At 34.8% G+C, this 19,509-nt stretch overlaps 1 protein-coding gene across 2 annotated transcripts in view; it reads left to right on the plus strand.

Annotated features, from left to right (window-relative positions):
* The window catches only part of SYNE1 (spectrin repeat containing nuclear envelope protein 1), a 255,666-nt gene that overhangs the window by 63,722 nt on the left and 172,435 nt on the right, over window positions 1–19,509 (plus strand). For both annotated transcript variants that reach the window (XM_071549312.1, XM_071549313.1), the window contains exons 32-44: window positions 1,840–1,990; window positions 5,260–5,487; window positions 6,043–6,141; window positions 7,811–7,998; window positions 8,104–8,227; window positions 9,219–9,385; window positions 10,586–10,739; window positions 11,007–11,635; window positions 12,288–12,467; window positions 13,881–14,031; window positions 15,350–15,508; window positions 16,513–16,695; window positions 18,765–18,866. In XM_071549312.1, coding sequence (XP_071405413.1) covers window positions 1,840–1,990; window positions 5,260–5,487; window positions 6,043–6,141; window positions 7,811–7,998; window positions 8,104–8,227; window positions 9,219–9,385; window positions 10,586–10,739; window positions 11,007–11,635; window positions 12,288–12,467; window positions 13,881–14,031; window positions 15,350–15,508; window positions 16,513–16,695; window positions 18,765–18,866 — 2,515 coding nt within the window. The remainder of the gene's footprint in view (window positions 1–1,839; window positions 1,991–5,259; window positions 5,488–6,042; window positions 6,142–7,810; window positions 7,999–8,103; window positions 8,228–9,218; window positions 9,386–10,585; window positions 10,740–11,006; window positions 11,636–12,287; window positions 12,468–13,880; window positions 14,032–15,349; window positions 15,509–16,512; window positions 16,696–18,764; window positions 18,867–19,509) is intronic.

Genomic DNA, 19,509 nt, shown 5'->3' on the forward strand with positions numbered 1-19,509 from the left:
ATAAGCTAGAATAACTAGCCTTTGCAGCAAATGGTTGTCTAATTTTTTATATAATGCTTTCTCCAACATCAAGTGTTAGTGATTTATAGTCAAATTCTGACATCTTTTTCTGAATTCTTTACTTTATCCATCACTTTCTCCACTATTAGAGAGAAAATCAGTGTGATTTCTCAATCAAAGTTGCCCTTCCAATAATGAATATTCACTTTTTAAATAGTCACCTCTTTTTAAATCAGTCATCATTGATATACCCCTTCAATGTAGGTATGAAATAGGTTTTTGTTGAATATATGCATTATACAGAATGTCTGTGCTAATGTAACAGATAAAAAAAAAACTAAATCCCTTCTGTAAAACATGAAAATGTATGCAACTCTCTATGATGAATTTAGAGAACATATGAGAAGGGTGTAAGGGTTGTGTTTTAACTTGCATCACCAATAAAAATCTTGGCCAATTAATTTAAAGTGAAGGTATTCCAAATACATAAGTTACATATTGTGCCAATGAACAGGAAAAGGAGTGTAAAGTTTGAGCAGCTCCCCACCTGTTTTTCAAGGAGAATGTGAACAGCTGTGCAGTGTGTTTGGGATTATATTCCTTATAGTCTGCAGCTTTCCTAAAACTATGCAAAAGTAAATGTAAAACAAAGGATTTTCAGCAGTTGTGCCACTCATTTGGTCCCTTGATTCTGATTTCTAGTTGTATTTTCTTGGGCTGGATTTGAGTGAAATATTTTTGCACATTGATTTCCTACAAATAACTTGAATGTGCATACACTCTTGTCAGTAAATGGCTGTTGACGCTCCTGATTTTTCTTTTTTTCATTTTGAAAATAAAAAAGAAAAAATAAAAAGGTTAATTTTTACATTTTTAGATTACATCTTTTTTAAATCTTTATTAAGGCAGAGAAAGAAGATGAAAACTTTTTAACATGGAATGGTTTTTAAGGCTATATTTAAAAGGAACATGTATTTTGAAATTTTGTAATACTCAAATTTTTATGATGAAATATTAGTATTTTCAGTGAAATAGATGTGTGTTTTGCAAGCTGTGTGCAAGGGCCTACATTAGTACTGGTTTCTTTACAATGACTTGAAAGGGACAGAAACTTATGTACTGAAGTTAATGCTGTTAGGCCATACATAATGACCTTAAACTTCTTACTTGTGACAGAAAAAAAAAAGGTGCTTTGTTTGCTATCCAAGACACAGAAGAATCAGTCATAATCTGTCTCTGTTTAATATACCTATGATGTATGCTCCAAAGAATATAAACCTGTTAACTTTAAGGGAGTTGAGTCACATCTGTTGTTCATTCTTTGGCTTGATATGAAATCATTGCTGCAGAAAACACAAACTTCCTGTAAGAGGGGGAGACTGCTGTTAAAAAAAGCAAGATTAATAAAGCAGTGAAGCGTTGGTAACAATGTGTACATCCACATTTCTCATTTTAATGATTCTGGTCAGGAGACTAAATTATTAACATCTCTGCTTTCAGTTACCTAAATATTTAGATATAATCATAATTCCATATTTTTTCATAGAAATCCTATTGATGTTCCTTTTGCCTTTCCTTCCTGCAGTGATGAGATTCTTGTACAGCTGATGAATAAAGCTGTATATTCTTTCATCTTTCAGTGTCTCCACTATGGCTAGTATAACTTTGATTTTTGGTGCACAGTCTGAGAACCAGGTTTGAATTTAGATGCACACCTTGGTCCTCTAAACCCAGGAGTTTTTTAAAAGACCCTCCTGTAGATTGAATATTTAGCAAGAATATGGACAACTTCATTATATTAAATTGTTTATTCTCTCTAATTGATTTGGTTAATTTTAGTATTAAAAGCATGGAAATGGTGAAAAACAAGTGGGATCATTTTGGCAATAATTATGAAGCTCTGTCCATCTGGATAGCTGAACAAGAAAAAGAACTGGCAACTTTGGAAACATCATCATCTCCTTTGGACATACAGATCAGCCAGATCAAGGTGATTAGTTCTTGTTATGTTTAGCACTGAAAGGCCATTTATCTGTCATTTTGCTAGAGGCCAGTGGGAGAAGAGACATTTTACATGTTTCAAAACTACCATGATGAATGATGATCCATTTTATACATGAATACCAAGCAGTAAGGTTTTACATAAACTAAAGGAAAATTCTTACAGGCTGCCTTCTCTTTCAGTGTTTAGTTCACACATATGAAGCCTTGGTGTGTATGGTTAAAAATCTAATTTAAACCTTTCTTATTTTTGAGTAATCTCAACTGGTGTGCAAAACAGCTACATAAATACAAGGTTTGGGGTTTTCTTAAAACATTCATCACCTAGTGGCTATAGAACTTGATTTTAATTTTGCAAGCTAAAGTTACAACTTGATTTTGTATCATTTATGCTGAAATAATAAAGAAACTGTTGCTCTTGGTAGCTTGAAAACCTACATACCATTTATTGCTATTTATATTTACACTGTCTTAAGTTCTGTGTACATTCCTGTAGATATAGATAAATATGGGTTTAGTTTTGTATTGCCAACTGAGGTGCATATTGTCTCCAAGCATTGCATTTCAAGGGCTGACTTTGTATCCTCCCTTTCATTTAAAACTTACGTTCTCTGAAACAGCATGTTTCTAAGGGTACAGGATTTTTCAGAACTCAGTGCACATTGCAATTTTATTCTGTGACCCACTTGCTCTTCAGAAGGTGCACAGGTGTGCACCTGCCTGCAGACCAGCTTGACGCTAGGTATTTCCAAAGGACCATAATGCACTTGTTTCATGTGACAGAAGCTGTTTATCAACAGATTTTCCTGTTCTTAATTTGTTCACAACTTTACATACAAAAAAATAAATAAAATTTCTTGAGTTCATCATTGAAGAATAAAACAATGCTTGAGTTCTTGCTTCATCACTGCAGCAATTCAAAACCTGTTTCCTTGTGAAATAATGTGTATGCACTTCCTCCAGTGGCATACATTATCAGGTTTCCTTGCTTTTAAGTAATTAGTGGACTGGATTCCAATGTTTAAGACAGAAAATAAGTGTGTTAAATGGTACTAATGTTGCATTACAGTGTGCCAGTTCTTTTCTGTCTAAATGGAGCCTATTTAAACCCTATTAGGCTATTACAGCCAACTTCCCAGAAAGACCATTCCTTACTATGGATGCAGATAAGCAGTGATTTTTACACTGCATTGAAATTTTCTGAAAATTCCACAATTCTTACACAGAAAGAAAATGGTCAGCAGATGATGCTTATAAAAACCTGAGTGAACAGACATAAAGCAGAGAAAATCCTCTGGATAAAGTATGAGGGACATCACTGTACCTCAGGTGAACAGATGAGCTTTATGAGTGAAATGTGAAACAAGTCATCTAACCTCCAAATGCATGGGCACGTAGCTGAAGGTCTACTTCAGCAGCATTGCTTTGTGCCTGATTTTGAAGAATTTGTTATGTTTTGTTGGAAGTTTCCTGATGAGTTACTCTGTGTCACAACACTAATCACCATACTCAGTTCATGATTTCTAGTACAACATATTAATAAGGAATACTGCAACATAAGGCAAATGAACAAAAAAAAAAAAGGTGGGTTCCTTGATATCTTTGGCTGACCAGATAAAAAACCTGGAGTCAGCTGAATGTAATTAACCTAGTTAGTAGTGGTAATATTCTTCTTTTGGTGACGTTGATTGCAAAACTGCAATGACTTCAGCAGAGCCAAATTTTCACCTACACATTTCTCCAAAATTCCTGGTGGAACAAAATGACAGTTATCACAAGTAGCTACCATTGGTGGCAGACTCAGTGAGAGTTTGAAGGCCTCAATTATCCACCTTCTTTTATGTAACTGAGTGAATTTAACAGAAGAGTGTAGGAGTGAGAAAGTGCTGCCTCATTTGTATCTACTGCATTGTTAGATAATTTCAGCTTCAGGGCTGCAAATCCGATATATTTCCTCAGCATCATATTCTCATGCAAAAAAGATATTTTATAATCTGAATTAATTCAGAATGTATTGCATAAAGAGATACTATAAATTCTTATAGCACCACATTTTTTTCTGACAGTCACTCTGCTAATTTTTGACTGAATATTGCAGTAAACCTCTTCTGAGCTTTCTAATAGCAAGAAAGATACTGGTTTTTTATCAAAATTATAGCAGAAGCTGGGCACTTTCTATGCTTTGAGAGTGCATTTTCAAGAAGATTTTTGTGTATTTTATGTACATACATATCTTAACATTTTTATGTTTGAGAGTGCTGTTACCTATTTCAGTTTCAAGGAACACTCTAGCCTCTTTCAATCAGTGTTCTTTATTCCTTTGGAGAAGAACTCCATGAACTTTAAACATCAGCAGTAATTTTAAAGAAAAATTGTTATGAAAAAACTTGTTTTTGCATTCATTGGTGCTTACTGAATAAACAGACACTGAACATGAAAGACTATGTTTGTTTTTTGGGTGTTGTGGCTGCCAGGTTTGCTTCTAATTTGTAATAAAAACCAGTGCAAAGTAATAGGAGAGCATTGCTGTCATGAAGCTGATAAAATGTAAAGCCAGTGCTAGCTTGTCTTTATGCATTTCCTAATTGATGTACAAGACAGCTGAAAAGTACCAAAGACCATTAGCACCCTTGTTTCATGGTTTCCTATTTACATTGTAATGTGGTTCTTAATTTAATACTCTGCTTAAGGGCACACTTACCCCAACTTATCATCTAATTAAATTTATCCTTTATTATACCTTAGTATTTTAAATAAGAAAATTGAAACACTCTCTATTGTTTTTCAAATCATAGCATGTTTTATTTTGTTAGTACTTGAAAACTTACTAAACATAAGTAACTGTCAGGCTTCATCTCCTTAACAATATTTTTTCAGTTGAACACTGATGTGTTTTCATCTTCTCTTTATTTTGAATCTTAAAGGGAATTGTATATTACTTTCCTGTGAAGTAAGAGTTGCTAAAATATGCACCATCATGCCTACTTAGGAAAATATGCACCTTCAGCCAATTCTAATTGCTCTTCATACACACTGGTTTTAGGGCAGGCTGTATTTTAAACCTTTTCCAATGCTAGTTTCAAGAAGAAAAATACTTAAAGACTTTTGTAACTTATTATTTCAAGTGGACAATGAATTCTCATGTAATTTTTTTGATGTAGGATATTATTAGCTCAGATAAAAAAAAGGAATTGGAAAATATTATTCTGATAATTAAAAACCTATTGTGCTTCTTTTTACCCCAACTTTACATTTTAGGTTATTAATAAAGAGATAAATGGTAAAATAACTGGAATCTCAAATCTAGAAGAGGAAGCAGAGTCTTTTTCCCAGTTTGTTACCTCTGGAGAACGTGCACGTATTAAAGCCAAATTGACTCAGGTCAAAAGGTACTGGGAAGAGCTAAGAGATCATGCGCAGAGACTGGAAGGAACAATCACAGGGAACGCATCAGCACTGCAGAAATATGAAAAAAGTCTTAAACAGGTAGACAATGAAAATTTAATGGCTTGTTTGCAGCAATTTATGGAATTACTCTATATTTTTCCAAAATTCAGTATAAAATACAGATTATAATAGGATGGACTAAAATAAATAAGTAGATTTGTATGGTAATTGCAAGACCTAGATACATAAATTTGTGCTCTGAATTACTTAAAAGGCACCTTCAGAAAAACTCTAAATTATATACACTCAAAAAAATATGCTTTCTTTTAGAAAACCTTAGTGATTCTCCTGGGTATTGTGCTATTGAACCACATCCATGTTGTACTAATAAACCACATCCATAGTTCTTATAAACACTTTAACTTCAATCTTTGGTTGATAGGATGTTGCAAGGAAAATAATTTAAATATTATTATTCTTCCAGTCAGGGGGAGCTGAGCACAGTTAGCATCTTTTAATTTCAGAAGACACTCGGCACTACAAAGGCTTTAGGATATTATAGTCTGTTAGTGCTAAACATTTAAAAGATATTATTTAAAGAATCATTTATGTAATTCCTGCTGATTTTAGACTCTGGTTTGCCTTTTTTCATAGGTACAGCAGTCAGTGTCTGAATTTGAAGCTAAAGTGGCTGAGCCTCTCACATCATGCTCTTCAGCAGCAGCAACTTATGCAGCCCTTCAGGATTGCATGGTGAGCTTTTGGCCAGCTATTCCTCTCAGTGACTCCAGGGAAATGGTATCACACTGATCTCCTTACAGAAATGCCAGTAACCTCCAGACCAGGGGCTGCCTGTTGTCACATAGCACAGGGTAGAGGCAGAAGGAGGCAAGGGCTACCTGCCTGAATTAGGGAAGGCTTAAGTACTTCCCCAGCTATTTCCTGTCACCATTTCAGACAAGCTTGGTGAGTTTCTTCCCCAGTCTAGAGAGAAGAAAGCCTAAAATTATGACTTTATCCTTCAGGTTATTGTTTTTAACTTCATGCATCTAAAACATTATGAAAAATAGAAGATAAGAAACAATTCTGTTGGACATTTTTCTTCTATGACTTTCATGAAACTTTGAACTTGGTATAGCTAACTGTGATTAAAAAATCTGTGCTTGTAGGTAGTTTTTCTTAGACAATGGGGAGACAAGGGAGAGTTTCAATTCACAAGTTTCTAGCTGTGATGCCAGAAGCCATGGGTGTTTGGACATTTGGTTCAGTCCCTTACAAAAGGAAAAAAAAATTGGATTCATAATCAAACTACAAATTATCCCAAATCTCAAGAGCTTTGGTGTACTATTTCTTCCGTAAGTTCTGATGTGTGCTTCCCACAGTAATCATTACCTTTCTTTCTAAGAAATCATGAAAAATTTTAGTCAGATTGTTCTTGCAGTAAAATGCATATAATTTCTTCTGAACTTTGTGATAACAACTTGCAAAGTCTGTATGCAGGCGAGGCCTGACCTGTCTGCTTCAAAAAACTTGATACTTGTTGAGGAAAAATATTTTGCATGTGGAGAATTTATTCAGAAAACACTTGTAATCACCATTGTTATTGACTTCTAAACATTATATGCTGAGTATGCTATTGTAAAGTCTTGTACTGCCTAGGGGATCATGATTATTAAATGCCTTAATGTGAAATTATCAGCAGCTTGTTCCTGTATAGTTCACATTTTCTCCTATATAAGATTGCTTGTAATTATAACCATTTCTACTTTTGTTACTGTTGCACACCTGTGAGTTGGAACTTTAGTGGTCTTAAATCTATTTCATTCTGTGCTTTTACACTCGTGCTACATTTCAATCTTCACATGGACAAGTTTCCCAGCTTTCTAAAAATGGGAACACCCATTCTATAAAAGCTGCCATTTCTATGAAAAATACCTTTCACAGATGCTGACAAAAGTTTCCAGTAAGTGTTCCCTACTTCTTCCATGTCATGACATAGGCTGCAAGTCTGGCAGTCATATGTTGGAGTGGGGATTTGTGTTTGCTCTGTATAAATTAGAGCAACTCTTAGACCGTTGTTAGGGAATTTGGAGCTTTTTCCTGAATGTGGACCTTTTTCCTACATGGATGATGCTGTATTGCATGCCCATTCAAAAGATCTGACTCTTGTTGCCTAGTTGGGTTTTTTTCAGCACTGTTCTTAGGAATTTCTTCCCCACTACAGGCTAGTTCATTGATGTGCTTGGAACACATGTATGTAGGATAGACCTGAGCAATATCTAAGCTAGACAGTGACTTCATTATGTGATGGATGTGGCATTGCTTCAAACTTACGAGTAGAAGTACAGAATTTTTCCAACTGTTGTTACCACAACTCTATTATTTATGTATATGATTTCTGTTTCTTTTACATGTTGATTAGGACCTTTGTCATGCTGTGGAAAAACTGAGCAGCACTTTGGCTGCTCTCTCAGCCAGTGCACGAAAGCTGACCTGCAAAGAAAAAGCTACTCAGGAGGTCATAGCATTACAGCAGAAACATGAAAAAGTGCTACAATATTCTAAAGAGAAACAGACTTTATTAGAGACTCTTCTGGCTCAGTGGCAGAAGTGAGTAAACTCTCACATGTCTTCTGATGGACACAGAGACCTTCCTGTGGTCAGAGTGTGGGACTGAGAGGATAATTTGGTAACCCTGCATTGTGATTTTGTTAGGCAGGAGAAGGAGCTACCTGCCTTCCTGGCCTGGTTGAAGGGGTGTGAAGTTACAGCCAGGCCTTCAGAGCAGTTTGTTTCTGCTGATAGAGTTAAGTTGGAAGGTGAACTGCAGTCACTGAAGGTATGTTTCAACTGAAATATTGTCCCCTTATATTTCCTGGTGTATTTCTGTGTCTTTTAAAGGATGGACTTCCTTAATTATAGTGTGACAAGTCACTTGATTATGGTCTTTGAAAATGTTCTAGGAAGTATTGCATTATAATTGTTATTTCTCAAAGAAAAGAATTACAGAAAGAATATTATTTCTAACTATGATATGGCAGCTCATGCAAAAAGAAAAATGCCCTGATATATCCTATTATCTGTCAATCAAGGATAAGGGTCTGCTTGCTGGAGGATCTTTTCTCTAGAGAAATTCCTTTGTTAGACAATATTGCTTTTCTTTTTTTTATTTTGCATGTGAGAAAAGTTGCTCAGATGAAAAAATGTTTAAAGGTTTGGAAATCACAAAGAAAGTCTGATTTCTTTTTTTTTTGTTGTTGTTGGTTTTTTAAACACAAAACTTTCATCCTATTCTAAATTATGCCTTCCCTTGGAATTTTTGCTATTTGTTCTTAGATTAATATGAAGCACTTGGCCAAATGTATCATCTTTTATACTTTCCTTGAAGCCAATTACTCCATATTTTCAGTTTGAAATATTACTGAAGAAAAGAAAAAATGTTTGGGGGGTTGGGTTTTTTGTTGTTGTTTGGGCCAATTTGCATCATTTCCTCACAATTCTAATGCTGCACATAAAATAAGGTGTAAAACGTGGTCTTTATTTTAGCCACTGTCATCATATAGTAGAGTTGTATAGGTCACACTTTGTCCTAAAGGAGAAAAGAACAGCTTTGATGAATCCCTACTGAGTTACTGTTGCAGATTTATCTGTCTGAGAGGTGTTGAGGGAGCTGCTTGACCTTAGCTCCTCCAAGAATTTGACTGTGCTCACTCACTTGTTTCAGCAGTGCTGTGGTGTAAATCCATAGCTGTCTTTTTATTATTATAGTTATTTTGTATAATGTGATGCCCTGCTTAATCTAAAGGTTTTACAATCCATTTTTTTCCCAGGATTTGCAGGCAGATATTGAGTCCCATGCTTCAGTCTATAAGAGCCTATTACAGTTAAATGAGTCACTATTTCCAACAGCTTCAGAGCAGTGTGTGACAACAATAAAAGAAAAATTTGAAGAGCTGGATGAGAGGTGGAAGGAATTACCACAAACTGTGGATAAAAGGTTAGTGCTTTTACATGTAAAATAAGCAATATTCAGATGAGGAATCCCAATCCTAAAACATATTTTTTACATAGTACCATTAGGAAAACAAAGGTTTAAGGTATATACTGATCTCTGAGCTCCAAGGATTGGGGGGGTGGAAAATCCCACACATTTATGATGCTGCCTTTTTTGACATAAACTCTCCCTGTTTTTTTGGTAGAAAAGTTCTGTTTGAAGGAATATAGGGAAGGAAATTAAGGTTATGATGCCTTTCCTCAGTTATAATTTCCCAAGTGACTTCCGAAATCTCTAATACCTGTTCTTCATTTTTCCAGTTATATTTTCAGTTTATCTTGTGCAAACCCAAACTATTGTATTATTAAACCCACTTTGAAACTTCCATTTGCCATAAATACTCAATTGTTAGGCTTCTGGCTCATGATAAACTCAGGAAAACTGCCTGCTTTTTTGAAACTCTATGTTGTCATATACTTAAATTTCAACTATTTCATGATGAACACACATATTTTGCTATTTGTAATGTAGCTTAAAAAATAGATACTGACCAATGACATAATCTACTATTATCAATATGATTCCTTTACAATGCAATGATCTACATATTGAAAATTAGGTAGAGAAATTTCTAGAGGAAACTAGAAAGTAAATGACACGGTCTTTTTTAAGGTCAAGGTTTAGAAACAGTTCTGCTTACTACTCCTCAGGAGACATTATTCCTTTCATTTGTGTTCCTCTGAGCAGACTTGACTCTCATTTATTTCAATGGAGGTTGAGCATGCATTTCCTCACCCCCTGCCCAAATTCATGAAACTCTCACCTTATATTCAGTGTTGCAGATGATAGGACAAACTGAGTTGTTATGTCTGAAAATTAAACTTTAACTTCCATCAGTATTCTTTTTGATGGGACTACGCCCATGAAGAAAAGTTGAAGAATATACCTTGACTGTTTGGGGCTCTTCTAACAGCTGCTATAAATAAAACAGTAGAAACAGGAAAAGCCAAATATGCTTTCAAATGTTTTGTTACTCCCCAGTTGTCAATACAGGAGTCATCACATTTGCAAAATAAATTTGCATTTCTTTCTTTGCTTGCATCTGGCATTGAATTCAATGCTGACCAGTCAGCTGTGGTTTTGATTGTGGGTAATGATTAATTTACATCAAGTGCTTTCATATTTACATCTGACATTCTATAGGATCAACTTCCTTCAATCTCTTGTTGCTGAGCATGGGCAGTTTGACGAGCTCCTGCTCAGTTTTTCAGACTGGATTAAGCAATTTCTTGCTGAACTACAAGCCACTTCAGAGATAAACACAGCTGATCAACAACTAGCTGCATCTCACAATAAGGTAAACTTTTGGATGTAAATATTAAAGACAGAGAAATCGTACAGTGCATTCAGCTAAATACTCATCTGAAATTATTTATTTGTTTGAAAACCAATATGCTGTTGCAGTCACATATTTAACAAGTTTAAAGCAAAATTGTAACAATGAACTATTCCTACTGAAAACTGCTCAGTAGTACTTGTTTCACTTCTAAGTTTAGTACTAATATGTTTCCTGAGCTTTGGATTGGAAGAAAAGACTCAGCCCTATTTTCTTTCTTTCCCATAGAACCACACAATGGAAGTTGAAAGTAAGAAACAGCAGTTACAAAGTCTGAAGGAACATGTAGATAAATTGTGTTCTTTCAGCAGCCCAGAGGACCAGCAGACATTGCAGGGAAAGACTGAAGATTGCTTTCAGATCTTCCAGGAGGCAAGTCAAATAACAAGACAAAGACAAGAGTCTCTGGATGAGCTGCGAGTATTCCTGGAGCTCTATAATGCTGCATCAGGAGTGCTCCACCAGCTGAAGCAGACAGTGGAGAAAACAGGAAATATAGATAAAGCCAAATCTGAATTGCTGAAGAAGGAACTTAGTGGTGTTATTCAAGATCTTAACAAGTTGGAATCTCTTGTCATCAGTTTGGATTGTTCCCTTACTAAGGCTCAGTATCATCTGAAACACAGCATTTCTGGGCAGAGGACCTCCTGCAGGGCTGTGGTGGATAATTTCTGTGTGGAACTTGAGGCAGTTCAAAACCTGCTGGGAACCAAACAAAGTGAGGCAGAAGCTCTTGGAGCCTTGCAAAGATCCTTCATGGAGCATAAAGAACAGTTACTGAAGAGTATTGAAGATATTGAGGAAAAGGCTGACAAGGAGGGCCTGAAGGAGGCAACTATACAAGCCCTCCAGCAAAGGTAGAACATTGGCCCTTCCATGCTTGCTTGCAGTCTCCAGACATTTCACGATGCTTTGGAGGCATGAGTGTGTTTTCTGCTTGAGTACTCTATTTCTTGAAAATTATATGTATCTACTTAATAAAAATTTGTAAGGAAGTGGGCTATTTGGATAGAGGGAGAACATGCACAAGACATGTTGCAACTCCCTAATCTTTTATATTGAAAGAAAAGTCATGAAAGTGTATTTCTCAAAAATATATTTTGTCTGAATGAATCTAAGTTCTAAATAGCTATTAGAAATCCTACGTAACTTAACTATTTCTGCTCTTACAGAACTGAAGATTATACATGTTTTGAAGGAATTCCAAATACTTATTATAATCAAGTATTAGTGTAAATATCTGAATATATTTCCAAGTGACTGTGTAAGGTGAACGTACATGTATTTCTATGGGATTGTATAGTTCTATATGTAACAGGAAAATCACATTCTGAGCACAGTTGTAGCAGAAAAAACTCAGATAACATTTTGTTTTCTGAAGATATTTTAGAAAAAGGGAAATTTATGCACAGTAACTTTAACAACTGTTTCATTCTTTCCTTCTCCTTGTATGTCTTGCAAAAAAAAAATCAAGATGAATAAATTTGAAACCTGCTTTTTAACTTGCAGACTGAGGATCTTTAACCAGCTAGATGAAGAAATGAATTCTCACCAACATGAAGTCCAGTGGCTCATGGACAAAGCAAAACAAATAGCCCAAAAAGATATCACACTTGCTCCTGAGACTGAGAAAGAGATAAATCTCTTAGAATCTCTGTGGAAGGATACCAAGAAAGTTATACATGAAAAGTAAGTATATCATTAGCTTAAGATGAGAAAACGGAGGATGGGGGCAGAGACGCAGTTATTACTTGTCATATCATCTTGCTATATTAGTCACAATAAGAAACAAGGCTTCTAGGTAAAAACAGTGCAAACAAGAATAATTGTACCAGATGTACTCATACTATTAATAAAGCCACAAATAGGTTCTCAGTACAGTACTTACAGATACAAATTATATTGTATACATGTTATTGCATGTTATTGTTTAGTGTTCTGAAAGATAAAAAATCTCTGGTGAGATTTGACTATCACTCTAGCTGGCACATACTCCCCTTCTAGCACGTATTTTCATTCTCTACTGGATATGTGTTTCTGACAATTCTATATTCAATGGTCCTAAATAATTTTTAGATTTAAGTCTTTCTGTCTGCCAAAGAGACCAGGCTCATAATAATCATTATTATATAATCAAATACACTGATTATGATGATACATGATCAGATGATAAGTTTTATCAATGAAAGTTGATAAAAAAGAGAGCTAAAAATTTTCTGTGTCTTAACTGGCTCATCATTACCTTCAAAGAAAACTAAGTGGTTTGTCTCTCATACAGACTAAATTTTAGACCCTCCTAAACCTTCTTATTTTTGAGATCTCTTTGGAGAGTCAGAGTGCGGTCATCTCCTGAAGGAGTTACCCCTCTTTCTTGACAATGTCCTGTTTCCTAAATTCCTTTCGCTGACAAACACTGTTCTACAACTAAACAAATTCAATGTATTAGTCTTCCTTCTCTCTCTTCAGTATAAACACCAAGAGTGGATTGAGTAGGTGTTTTTTCTTCTGTCCATTGTCTGAGCATAAATAGCCTTTTCTGAAGAGGGAGTGGAAAAGAGAAAAACATCAAGCCTTTTCTTAGCAGATGGTTAATCCATTCTCAGTAGAATGACAAGTACATTGAATGTAATGTTTTAGTCCTAAAAGTGCAGATCTGACAATTGGAGGACAAAACATGCAGACTTACCTTGCATTGCTTTAATCTTTATTTTTGCTGCTTTTTAGCAACAAAAAAACCCACTCCATGTTAAGCAAGTTTTTTTAAAACGAGTATCATTTTAGTGTGTTTTCCAATCCAAAAGATGCTGAACTTAGGAACTGATAAACTTGAATTCCAGTTTCAGTCTTTTTTTTTGCTGAAGTCAGTTGCTTTGGTGTCTGATATAAATGACATGGTGATTCATATACTGTCTCTTCGGTGAGATGTTTTGGATGTATTGATCCACAATGATTTGTGAAGCCAAAATATTAATAGTTCCTTGCCTGCCCAAATCATGTTTAGCACTGCATCCTGGTTTTCCCATGGTGAATTGCTATGTCACATTTTCTGTCCTTCAGAAACATGATAATAAGTGGTACTAACAGAGCCTTTTCACATTACAGAAAGGAGCAGTCCTGCATTCTTATAGATCTAATGAAGGAATATCAGAGCTTGAAGTCAACAGTAATGAAAGTCATAGACAGTGCTAACAGTGCTTCTGTGATCAAATCCATTTGGAAGGATCATGAAGATGTCAGGCGAACATTATCAAAGGTGATCACATATATTTTCCTTTGAGGGATTTAAATAATTTTGTTTTAATTAGATAGGGGGTTTTTCATTTGAAAAGTGCCCTTGAGCTATGTTTAAAGTTCCTTTAATTTACTGTCAAGTCTTGTCACACTGACATTCGTCAGGGTTTAAATTTTACTGATTCTGGTGAGGAAGGAATATAGTCCTTTCACCATTTTGGTGAGATCCATTCATGTGTATTTTCATTGTTGCTATTTATAATTTTAACACCTGTAAGTGTAAAATGTTAATTTATATGGAAAGCATAGGTGGAAAATAATGGAAAGCTTTTTATATTAAATATGTTGAGTACAGAAGGATAGTTCTAGTCAATGTACTTCAATGTTTTACCATATTGGGTAATATTTGAAATAGATAAAATGTCAGAAAAGAACATGAATTACATATATTTCAGATGTGTATAATCTTTATGTCTGTCTCTTTCCTTAAGGAGAGTTAGTCCATGGGGTACAATGTTGATACTGGCCATTGAGCAGAGAAGGAATTTGGATCCCTACTTTCCATGCATTTCATTGGATCATATTTCAAAAATTCTAAATTCTGATGTCCAACAGCCTGTCAGGATAAACAGTTCTGAGTTAAATTCTTTCTGTTGTTTCAGAGGGAAATTTCATTTGGAAGCCTATTGAGCTCTTAAAAAATTAAAGATTTATCATCTCTCAATCAGATCTGTACAAACTTCATTCTGAACTGTGCATATTTATAGCCTATTTCTAATAGATATCTTAAATAGAACAGAAAGCCAGAAGAGAGCTCACCAGTCTAACAAAAAAAAATTCATGTAACTTCCACATAATTCCTCTCCTTTGAGACTTGGACTGTGGAGAATTCTCTGCTACAACAGTGTCCTGAAGGAGTTGGAGTGCAATAAATATTTCTTGTCAATGACAGTGTTGTAAAGATTTCCCCATGGCTAGGATTGCAAACTTAGTAGCCCTGAAGATTTCATCTAATTCTTTGCTGAGTACATCTGTGCTTTTGTTTGCCAGAATATGTAGTACTGACAGGTTTTATAATTCTAAATTTTATTTGCAACACCTGCTGTTTACCCTGCTGTAAATCCTGAAGTGATTATTCAATGATGAAGACTTTATTTATAAAAACAATCAAACTATATGATTATGTTCACGAGAAAACTATCTTGGTTACTCGGTGTTTTGTGGAATTTGCTGAATGAGAATTATTGAATTTGTAACACAAGGCTGGGGATGAGTACCTGGAGGACTGGATTTTTCTTTCTTCATGGCTTTATTAAACAAGCAAACATTTATTTCCACAGCACGAAGCTGCCAAGAATGATCTGAGTGACAAACAAAAAGACCTGGATACTTTCACTAATAAAGGGAAACATTTGTTAGCAGAATTGAAAAGAGTGCATAACTGCGACTCCACTGGAGTAAAAACAGATATGAACTCTATGGTGGACAAATGGCTGGATGTAAGAGTCTGATGTTTATATGCTTAATATAGTTTTTCTGTTTGACTGAGGTTACAATATTTTATTTTCCTGGGATCTTAGAGTGCAATTGTTTAGTAAAATTTACTTTGAAGTATATCTCAAAGGTTTAATCAGAGGGATTTGGCATCCACTATACACACAAAGTTGTGACGTTCATTTGATAGATTTAAAATGATGTCTTATAACAATTTATGAATCTTACTAGTACAAACTTGCTTAGAGCAGAGTTCTGAGTTTAAATTTGGCTTGGACTCACACCTGATGTGTATCAGCATTACTTTATTAAAGTAAATTGGACTAAGTAAATTAGGCAGTAGATTATATTAAGCTACATCATAAAAGATATGAATATGTTGAGAAAGAAAATATTATAGCAGAGAATCATAGTATAATAGGTAGTCATAGAATCACAGATTGGTTTAGTTTAGTTTGAATTGCTTGTTTGGTTTGTTTGGTTTGGTTTGGAAGGGACATTAGTGATCATTTAGTTCCAACTCCCCTGCCATGGGCAGGGACACCTGTCACTAGACTAGGTTGTTCAAAGCCCCATCCAGCCTGGCCTTGGACACTTGCAGAGATGAGGCATCTGCAACTTCTCTGGGCAACCTATTGCAGTGTCTCACCGCCCTCACACTAAAGGATTTCTTCCTAATACTTTATATTTTCTTATTATACTGCTTTAATAGCAAATTCCCACACTAAATAAGATAAATGTAGAGTTATTTTAAAGATAAAGTTTATTTGAACATAAAACCCTGTCCCAGTAAAAAATATACAAATATTTAGAAACAGTCATGTATGGTTTTTATTTTATGATCTGAGTAAATAAATTGATATTAGAATACAAAACTTTAAATCTAAGAAAAACATTTCACCCAGGCTTATTAATTATTTTCAACGCACTTTTCTTATAACTGGTTGCAAAATAATGAAATCTAAACTTAATTTGTTAATGGTATTGATATATTCCTCTTTCCTAAAAGGTGTCTGAAAGAATTGAAGATAACATTGACCGACTGAGTGTAAGCCTGTCTCTATGGGATGATATCCTGAAAACTGGAGATGAATTGGATGGATGGTGTAATAAGTGCCTTTCTCAACTGAATGAAGGCATCAACAACTTCAGTAATAGTCAGAGAATGGAGGTCATCCTGAAAAACTTCCAGGTTCTTATCCATAAATCAATGATCTGGACCAAAATGTCAGTGTCAGGCACATAGATAAGATTGTGATGTTGTAGACCAGCGTGTTCTCTGTGCAAGCAGTGGTACCACTAACCCAATAGCTAGCTGAGAGCATTCCAGTAATTTTTTGAAGGTGTTGGCTTCTGAGATAAACAGGAATGGCACATCTTACTAAACTTCGTAGTTATTTTGGTTCTAGCAGTTATATTTGATTCTACAATGAACTCTGTTCCAGTAGAAACTAGTGGAAATTTTAGACAACTTCAGCTGAATTTAAGCAAAGAATAATAGTTTCTACAATTTATTTAAGAAAGTTTATTTTCCAATCAATAAAAAATATATGCTGGAAAGCATATTTTAATGTCAGGCTCTTGTGGGAATGACCATGTGTGTGTGGATCTCTTAAGGTCTGAGGTGATTGATGAATGCATCCTGAAGGAGCAGAGAGGCACCTGTAGAATGTGAGATGCCTTGTAACCAGTAGAATCTTTCCATGTGAACTATTGACCAATAGTTTACTGGCATGTTATATGTAAAAACAGATAAAAGTGAAGCTGTTACTAAAAATAAAGTCTTTTGTCTTCAGTGAGCCTTCTGATCACGCTGCAGCCTGAGTGTCTCTGCCTCCTCGACCGCCACTGAGCTAATCTACATTACCCCAGTAAAGGGTGACCCCAATAAACTCTATCAATTTTAGTTAGATGAGGACTTTCTTTTCTGGATAATGTTAAACCCTTTTAGAAATCTAACCAGTGTTCAGGATGCATTCCAACTCTATTGGATTAGAATACACATCAAATCAACGATAGAATGAGATGTATTTTGCTTGGTTTGAAATAAATTATGTCCTTAAGAAAATGCACTGTAAATACATTTAAGTAGTACAATAGAATTACAAATGTTGATAAATCAGTATTTTGCTCAAGACAAGCATTATATTATGCCTTTATAATTATATAGAAATAAGACCACCTAAATTTATCACTATTAAATGATTGGGAGTAAAAGCAGACAGTATTCAAGCAATAGGTGTACCTGATTTGTAGGAGGCCAAAATAGCAGAAGATGTGAGCACTGTGTGTACATTTGCAGTCACAGAATGCACGATCCATTTTTTTTTTCACTTTGTTTTGCAAAAGCAAGAGGAAGGACAGTTCAGTGACAGAAGGGCCCTGCCCCTTTCAGCAATCAGAAATAGATGAGCATGGACAGAAAGGATAAGTGTAGCTTTTATGTGGTCCAATTCACTGGCCATTTTCTTGATTAGTCACCTATTATATCCTCCTAGCAAAAAATACCCACTCAGTATCCTTTTGAGGCCACATGAACTTCTACCATTCAGAACAAATGTTAAATGCAACAATTAAGCCCTAAAATCTACTGTCCAATCTTTTAATTGGAGTGATCTTCTTGAATTTTTTAGAAAAGCAAATTTAGGTAATATGTTAGTCACAGCAATTGCTTGTCTGATAATTCAGTACTACAAATTATGATTTTCTCTTACACTTTGTTATTATGTTTTAATAAGTAGACTATTTCTTTATAACTTGATCTACAAATACAGTAAATACATGGGCCAGATATGTCAGTACATTTTTTTAATTCGCTTTTGATATTAAAATTTATTTCTGTGTCTAATTTTTTTCAAGAGCTCATTTCTTATAATAAAAGTCACAGACCCCATGTAATATACTCTGCATGCTATTAAGTGAAATCTAACAACCTCAGAAGATTTTCCAGTCAAATAAACAATGACATTCCCATTTTTATTGTGCCAGTTTTAACAAATTAAAGCTGTTAGGGAATTTTAAATGCTGATAATATGTGTTGTTATTTTAAAGCGAGAGGTAAATTCTCTAAACTGAGTCTACTAAAGGAAAAGAGATGGGAGATTTTTAGAGCAGAAAACTAATAGAAAAACAGTGGTTCCCCCCTGGTTGCTAAACTTTGTTTGCACTTTCTTTCATTTTTGAAATTGATGGAGCGTTCTTCTGAAAGTCTAAAAACTTCTTGTATTTTGGTGTGAAACTTTGACCACATCTCTTTTACAGTCTGAAGTCAAGGATAAAGAACTGAAGTTGGAGCAGCTTATTTCCAAAATTTCAGAACTCAGAGAACTGACCCATAGTGAAGAGCCTCCTGCAGATCTCCAGGTAAAATAAAGATGTTGGTAATTACAGATTGTGCTCAAATAACAAAGATGACATTCCTCCTAAAATTTCTGTCTCTCCTGCACTGCCTTTTTCTTTCAAGGTGACAGATACAGCATTATTTATATGTAGCATAACTATTCTTTGTTCATATTTATTTAGGTAACTTTGGGGGTTTTTGTATAAAAATATGCCATAAAATAATTGAACACTAGAGTTTTGGAAGTATTTTTTAACAATTTGAAATAGAAGAAATAGTTTATAATGTATATAAATACATCCATATGAGACAGATATTATCTAAACTGCATACACAACATTAAGCCACATCCTATGTGAATGCACACACAGTTTGCCTGCTTGAAGGCATTGTAATGCAGTAAAATGTGTTCATTTGTTTTGTTAACCCAAAGCTATTCTTTAGTGGACTGAAATTAATGCCCTGAACTAGCTCTTACAAGAGGAGAGTAAAAATAAGAAACATAAAGATGAGCTATTGAATTTTTGGCTAGGTACTTCCTTTTTAAATCCTGGGGAGGTCACAAAATCAATGTTTGATTTCCAACAGAAATTGGTATTTGAAACTACTAACTTTTAATGTCCAAAATTTTAAAAGATAAGCTGACTTCTGCAATTTATGTGAGCA

Source organism: Pithys albifrons, chromosome 2 (assembly GCF_047495875.1).
Source record: "Pithys albifrons albifrons isolate INPA30051 chromosome 2, PitAlb_v1, whole genome shotgun sequence".
Classification (NCBI taxonomy): domain Eukaryota; kingdom Metazoa; phylum Chordata; class Aves; order Passeriformes; family Thamnophilidae; genus Pithys; species Pithys albifrons.